The sequence below is a fragment of the Bidens hawaiensis genome, unplaced genomic scaffold (genome assembly GCF_021521415.1).
Source record: "Bidens hawaiensis isolate Kalapana, Puna unplaced genomic scaffold, B.hawaiensis_p1.1 tig00002123_1, whole genome shotgun sequence".
Taxonomy (NCBI): Eukaryota; Viridiplantae; Streptophyta; class Magnoliopsida; order Asterales; family Asteraceae; genus Bidens; species Bidens hawaiensis.
In genome coordinates, this window is record NW_027491112.1 from 329,489 (window position 1) to 336,772 (window position 7,284).

The 7,284-nt window shown below is 37.1% G+C and overlaps 1 protein-coding gene across 1 annotated transcript; it reads right to left on the reverse strand.

Moving 5' to 3' along the window:
• Window positions 1-385: 385 nt before the first annotated feature.
• LOC143606616 (glycine dehydrogenase (decarboxylating) A, mitochondrial-like) lies at window positions 386-6,601 on the reverse strand. Its single transcript, XM_077082327.1, has 15 exons — window positions 5,377-6,601; window positions 4,581-4,826; window positions 4,416-4,493; window positions 4,236-4,336; window positions 3,945-4,140; window positions 3,345-3,470; window positions 3,074-3,259; window positions 2,877-2,990; window positions 2,645-2,797; window positions 1,648-1,836; window positions 1,467-1,544; window positions 1,253-1,378; window positions 1,063-1,161; window positions 861-978; window positions 386-675 (listed from the first exon to the last, which is right to left on the reverse strand). Exons 1-15 carry the CDS (start codon window positions 6,595-6,597, stop codon window positions 584-586), a joined length of 3,123 nt encoding a protein of 1,040 aa, XP_076938442.1. The 5' UTR covers window positions 6,598-6,601; the 3' UTR covers window positions 386-583.
• Window positions 6,602-7,284: the final 683 nt, after the last annotated feature.

Below are 7,284 nucleotides of genomic sequence, written 5' to 3' on the forward strand. Positions count from 1 at the left end.
TAGTCGCGGATCGTTAGGAACAAATACGTTAAAAGTTGGGGCCGTCAGCAGCCAATTCGTTAGTTGGGACCGACAATGACCAAAAGATAATAGTTGGGATTAACAAAAAACAATATACCTTTATAAAAATATAAATTAATTTGAACAAAATTCTCTCATGGTCAAACCCAACCCGACATGCTTCAATATTAAAACGATCACATGTTTTGACTCGTTACCCGTTCACATGTGAAAACATCCTTCATTATATGGAAAATTCACATAAAGTGTAAAAAGATTAGGTACCACCATGTGATATAAAGATTATTAAAATGACCAAATTACCCTTGCGTCCGTTATAAAGTTTTAGTTACTGTGTTTGGATTTAACAGATAGTTGAATAGGGTGTGTAATGTGTTTCACAACAAGTGAAAGCTGTACATTAGAAGGAATTGCTGTTGTTATAAGAGCAGCCGGTCATTATGATTACAGGAATATCATAAAATCCAGCATAGAAACACGAAACGCGTATATACAAGAACAACTGATTCAAGTATAAACCTTGGACAGAACCTTGAACCACATGTGGCAGTTCATAGCTTACTTAAGCAGTAGCTTCGGCTTTCTCTTCATACTCCTGTGGTGGTTGAAGAGTGCAGATCAGGTTGCGGTCTCCATACACATTGTCAACACGGCCTGTCACATAAACACACATCACAAAATAAGTTACTTCTGAAACAAAAAAACATAGGCGTTTTAAAAGTTATGTGATTTTGAATAATTAAAATCAGTTGTAGCAACCGGTTACTGAAGATAGTATACAAGACACACACGCATATACATATATAATTATATATGTATAGAGAGATAGAGAAACGAACATGTAGTTGGCCAGAACTTGGCAGCACGAAGCCATGGAGCAGGGTACGCTGCATATTCTCTAGAATACGGTTTTGTCCATTTGTCGGCCATGAGTAGTTGTGGCGGATGAGGAGCGCCCTGCAAATATAATAATTACTTTAAGAAAACTAACAAAATTCAAGAATAAATTACTCCGAACCAATCATAATCTAATAAACGTACCTTGATGACATTGTTGTTAAGATCAACGGTTCCTTTCTCAATCTCTGCTATTTCTTGCCTAATGGAGATTAAAGCATCACAAAACCTGTCCAACTCAGCCTGCAAATAAAACATTACACACTTTTAAGTCAAATGAATATTTAAACTTTAATGATAATAATAATAATATAAGCTTTACTTTCCATCATACCTTGCTTTCACTTTCGGTTGGTTCAATCATGAGTGTTCCTGGAACTGGCCATGACATTGTTGGACCGTGAAATCCGTAATCAATAAGACGTTTAGCAACATCTTCGGGTTCTATTCCAGCAGTAGTCTGAATATGATTGAGTTTACTATTTAGTCGATAGATCTTAAAAGTTAAAATAAACGAACAAGATTAATCTCTTTGACTTTTGGATTACCTTCAATGGTCTCAAATCAACGATGAATTCATGGGCAACCGTTCCATTCACACCACGGAAAAGAATTGGATAGTGATTCTGAAATGTGGTACAAACATTAAGTAATGTTATAAGTTACTGATAGAGTGATAGTTTGTAACAATAATAAATAAATAGATGTAAAAAAGAAAGAAATTGAGACCTCGAGACGTTTGGCCATGTAATTTGCATTCAGGATAGCTATCTTTGACGCGTTAGTGATTCCTTCGGATCCCATCATGGCAATGTATGTGTATGATATAGGCAAGATGAGAGCCGAACCCCAAGGGGCTGCAGCAATGGTACCGAGTGGCTTACTCTCTTCAGGAGCTGGGATGCCACCTGTCGCCACCTTCAATTCGATATGTATAATTTAAATTACAAATTTGAACACATTGATTGAATACCATGATCATATATATATATATATATACACAAAAACAAGGGACTGCTATACAAACACCGCCCACTGAAGCGTACACAAGTGTGCTTGTCACATCATACATTCATACAGGTCGTATGATGTTATACAGAGCCTGCACACCAATGCATGTCACATCATACAAGCCGTATGATAAAATGGCCATACGAGCCGTATGACTTTGTTAGTGGTCACATCGATCATTTATTTCAGTCAAACACCTCTTACTGTTTGTATGATTTGCTCTTCGCAGAGCCGGCTATGAGGCAGGGCTGGGTAGTCGACGGACCCCAGCCCGACACCCTGAGAGGCCCAATTTTTTTTTAATAATATATATCTTTTTTTTGAAAAAAAACAAAATGTATTCTTGATGTTTAGACCCAATTACTCAACTAATTTAAAGCCCAATTTTTTTTCTCCTTTGGCTAATTTTTTTTTCACGATTCTCGAAGATGGCCCATGGCCCTTCATATGATCCACATGACCATTTTTTCGCTTGTCATACAGCCTATATGATCATCTTCCATCTGTCATGTGGCCCGTTTGACCATTTTTCGCATGTCATACGACCCAAGTGACCACTTTTCACATGTTATACGGCCCAAGTGACCGTTTTTAGCCTATCATACGACCCGTATAAACATTTTTTCCCTGTCATACGGCTCGTATGGCACATTAGGGTGTCTAGATAGTGTGTCCATGGTGCTTCAGAAATTTAATATTTAATTCTCATACTTACCACGGGATGCGAAGGCAAGTATGGTGCCAAATGTTTCTTCACACCAATGGGGCCCATTCCAGGCCCACCTCCACCGTGTGGAATGCAAAACGTCTTGTGCAGGTTTAGATGGCACACATCAGCACCAATCCACCCGGGACTCGTCAAACCAACCTGCAACATCCAAAAAAATATGTAATAACATTTTATAAAAATATATAAGATCCAAAAATATGCATTTTTTTCATTATACCTGTGCATTCATATTTGCTCCATCCATGTAAACTTGGCCTCCGTTATCATGAATGATTTTGCAAATTTCATCGATACCCTCTTCATAAACTCCATGAGTCGAAGGATAGGTAACCTGAAATTCAAATAAATTAATTTATAAACCATTCCGTTACACCAAAACAATGTTTTTTAATTAATTTATAAGACATTAATTACCATAAGAGCCGCTAGATGCTCTTTGTTTGTCTCCGCAGCCTTGCGAACTTCTTCAATATTAATGTTACCTTTAGAGTCGGTTCCCACAGTAATGATCTTCATTCCACACATAGCAGCACTAGCAGGGTTTGTTCCGTGTGCCGACACTGGGATAATGCATACATTCCTGTGATGATCCCCTCTTGCCTACAGTTGACCATAGTCAATAACTCAGTTATCTGACTTGCTATTTAAAGTTGATCAAAGTCAACAACTAAGGTGCAGCACATACCCTGTGATATTCACGGATAACCATCAGCCCGGCGTATTCTCCAGCAGCACCAGCATTCGGTTGCAACGAGAAAGAATCAAATCCAGTAATGGTACACAACAAATCACCCAAGTTCTTGAACATTTCCTACAAAAATAAAAACAAATACATATATAATTATATAAATAAATAAACACACACACACACATATAGGGAAGGGTTCTACGCAGAAGACAGTTTTTTGCGATTACAGAAAGAACAAAATAAATCATTCAATTTTCAATTTTGAAAATACAAGATAATGGTTGAAATGCAATGCTTATTAGTCTCTTCTAATATTCTAAAAAAGTATATAAACAAAATTCATTTATTTGTAGAACCTTCATATTTAGGTTATATTCCTACACATGTGTAGGTAAACGCTTAAATATTTTAAAAACAACATATATACAAGTTAGTTAAATGGTTTTTTATGTCGTTAAATTATCGCGAGAACAAACCTAAGTCGTTAAAATTTTTTCTATCAATAATTCATATTATTAAGAACTTTTACTTCTTATATGCAAATGTCTATGTTATATAAATAAAAAAAACCATTAAACCAAATAAAAATAGAGTTACCTGATAACCCTGTGCCTGCTCAGTAGGAGCAAACGGATGGATATCTGCAAAGGCGGGCCATGTCACAGGCATCATTTCTGTAGTTGCATTAAGCTTCATGGTGCATGATCCCAGTGGAATCATACTGTGGCATAATGAGAGGTCCTTTGATTGCAGTTTACTGATGTATCTTAGTAGCTCATGCTCAGTATGATACCTAAAATTCGAAAAGAATAAATAAATATATATATCAGGAAAATTCATTATTACTTTAATTAATATAAATGCTCATGATGTAGAAAAAAAACATACGCGTTAAAAATCGGATGAGTCAAATATGGAGTCTCCCTTACAAGCCCGGATGGGATAGCATCCTGAACCTCGGGTGCAATAGATGCAGCCGTGAACGTCAACTATAAGAAAATAACATTAATAATTTAAAAAGATGTATACAAGTATTTTTAATTATCAGAAAAAAAGGTGCACACTTACAGGTTTCCCTAAGGCAAAAACTTTGAACAAAGTATCAACATCGTCGATCGTTGTAGTCTCATCAAACGAGACAGTAATCTGAAAGAAATATATTCAAGAACAAGTTTTAATAATTTAAATTTTTTGAACACATAAATAACAGAAGGAAACATAACATATATTTACCGTGTGTTTGTCGACAATACGAAGATTTATATTATGCTTGTAAGCTTCATCAGCAATGGCCCCTGAATCAGCACATGTTAGTTTCACAGTGTCGAAAAAGGGGAGATCTTGAACTTGAACCGTCCCTAACTTCTTCAAACCCGCTGCAAACGTGCCAGCTAGACCGTGGATGCGTTTGGCAATAGTTTTTAGACCTTCTGGTCCATGGTAAACACCATACATAGCAGCCATGTTTGCAAGCAATGCCTATATAATAAAACATTAGAGGCTAATGAACATGTTAATCTCTGAAGCACTTGTGCATATTTAAGAAAACATTAAAACTAGGCATGTAAACAAACCGAACGTTCAATGAATCATTCGTGAAGTGTTCGACAGAAGTTCGTTCATGTTCGTTTATTTAATTAACAAACGAACATGAACAAAACCTTTTGTTTTTTACTTAAATGACCGAACATGAACACATGGTTTATTCATTAATTTACGTTCGTGAACGTCCATTTATCTCCGTTTGAATATTAATACAAAAGTTCATTTATATTTGTTCATTTATGTTCGTTTGTACTTTGTATTTGTTCATTTGTGTTCGTTTAAGTTCATGAACTGTTCGTTTAGAATATAACAAACGAATATAAGAAAACATGACATGTTCTTTTTCTTAACAACCAAACATGAACAAGAAGTTCCATTCGTTTAATTGTCAGTGTTCATGTTTGGTTAAAATTAAATGAGGAAACACGAACACTCCCCTGTTCGTGTTCGTTCGGTTCGCTTACAAGCCAAATTAAAACATTACCTGAGCAGTACAAATGTTACTAGTCGCTTTATCCCTCCTAATATGTTGCTCACGCGTCTGCATCGCCATACGCAAAGCTGGCTTACCCGAACTATCAACACTAACACCAATAATCCTTCCAGGCATCATCCGCTTATACTCCTGAGACGTTGCAAGAAACGCCGCATGTGGCCCACCATAACCCATTGGGACCCCAAACCGTTGAGCCGACCCCACCACAATATCGGCCCCCAGTTCACCAGGCGGCTTCAAAACAGTCAAAGCCAACAAATCACTAGCCATGACCACTTTCACCCCATGAGCATGAGCATTCTTAATAAACTCACCATAATCCAAAACCTCCCCCTCTGTCCCGGGATACTGAACCAACACCCCACACACATCACCCGACGAGTAATCAAAATCTTTCAAATCCGACGTAACCACCTTTATCTCAAAACCATCAGCCCGAGTCTTGCAGATATCAATCGTCTGCGGGTGACAATTACTAGCGATAATAAAGGTTTTCTTCTTCCCCTTGAGAATATTATTACACATCGCCATAGCTTCAGCAGCAGCCGTCCCTTCGTCAAGCAACGAAGCATTCGACATAGGCAGCCCAGTGAGATCAGTCACCATGGTTTGAAAGTTTAGCAAAGACTCGAGCCGACCCTGCGCAATCTCAGCTTGGTACGGCGTATACTGCGTATACCAACCCGGGTTCTCCATAATATTCCGCAATATAACAGGAGGCACGTACGTATTATAATACCCCATACCAATAAAAGACTTAAATATCTTATTCTTGGACGCTAATTCCTGCATGTGTGCAATCATTTGTGACTCGGTTAACCCTTCGTCGAATTTCGAATACTTCATCGAGTCGAGACGGATGGATTTCGGGACAGTAGCGTCAATCAACGAGTCAAGGTTTTGGTAGCCAACAAACTCAGCCATTATGGTTTGTTCTTGTGGGGTGGCGGAGTTATGGCGACGTGGGAAAGTGTCACTAGGTTTTAATGTTTCAACGGATATATTGCGAGCATGTGGAACATGAGGACCGAACGAGCCATGAACATTTTGGTTTGATCTGACGTTTGTGGGGTTTAATATGTAAGGTGACAAAGATGAGACGTAGCGAGAGGGTGAGTATAGAGCATCGGGTGAAGATGGGTTGCGTTTGGTTTGGGATACAAGGCGTCTCAGGATGGCTTTGTTGGCTAGCCTGCGTGCACGTTCCATTGATGAAGAGAGTGCTCTGGTTTTGGGATGGATGGAGAGTGGGTTATTGATAAAAAGGGGTTAATGGGAGTAGATTGGCCTCACATGTAGTACTAGTGACTCACATGTCATCAACCAACTAGTTGCTAAAGGTTTATGCTTTGCTCCTGAATTATGCACATACTTTCATGTTGGGTACCTAAAGTTTTCTTTATATTAATAGATCAAATGCATTCATAATTATAAAGTTGATAAACATTACATGTTTTATCATACACGGCATAAAATTTATTAAATGCATTCATAATTATAAAGTTGATAAACATTACATGTTTTATCATACACGGCATAAAATTTATTCGGACATTTGAAAAATATCTCAATTACTACCTTATTTTTACTTTATTCAACCATTCCACACATGAGATTATAACCTAGTATGTTAATGAATGAAAACATTTCATGAGATTCTATTTTATAAGAAAATTTAAAATTTGACAGATATTGTTGTATTGTCAAAATTCTAAACGAGCACGTAATCACCTAAATTAAATATATACAAAGAAATATGTAAATTACTAAATTAAGCTAGCTAGTGATTACGCATTTACACTAGAAAAAACTTAGAAGAAATTACTAAAAGTTAGAAAACATTTCTAGTAACGAAATCAAAGCTCTAACTCCACTAATAGCCCAAACTATTTTCTT

What these genes read in the sequence shown, in the direction of transcription:
- LOC143606616 (XM_077082327.1), bottom strand. Translation starts at nt 6,597, where the DNA reads ATGGAACGTGCACGCAGGCTAGCCAACAAAGCCATCCTGAGACGCCTT. An exon ending in TTTTTGCCTTAGGGAAACCT is followed by an intron (nt 4,337 to 4,415) that starts GTAAGTGTGCAC and finishes ATTTTCTTATAG; the next exon opens with TTGACGTTCACGGCTGCATC. An exon ending in ACTCATCCGATTTTTAACGC is followed by an intron (nt 4,141 to 4,235) that starts GTATGTTTTTTT and finishes TTCGAATTTTAG; the next exon opens with GTATCATACTGAGCATGAGC.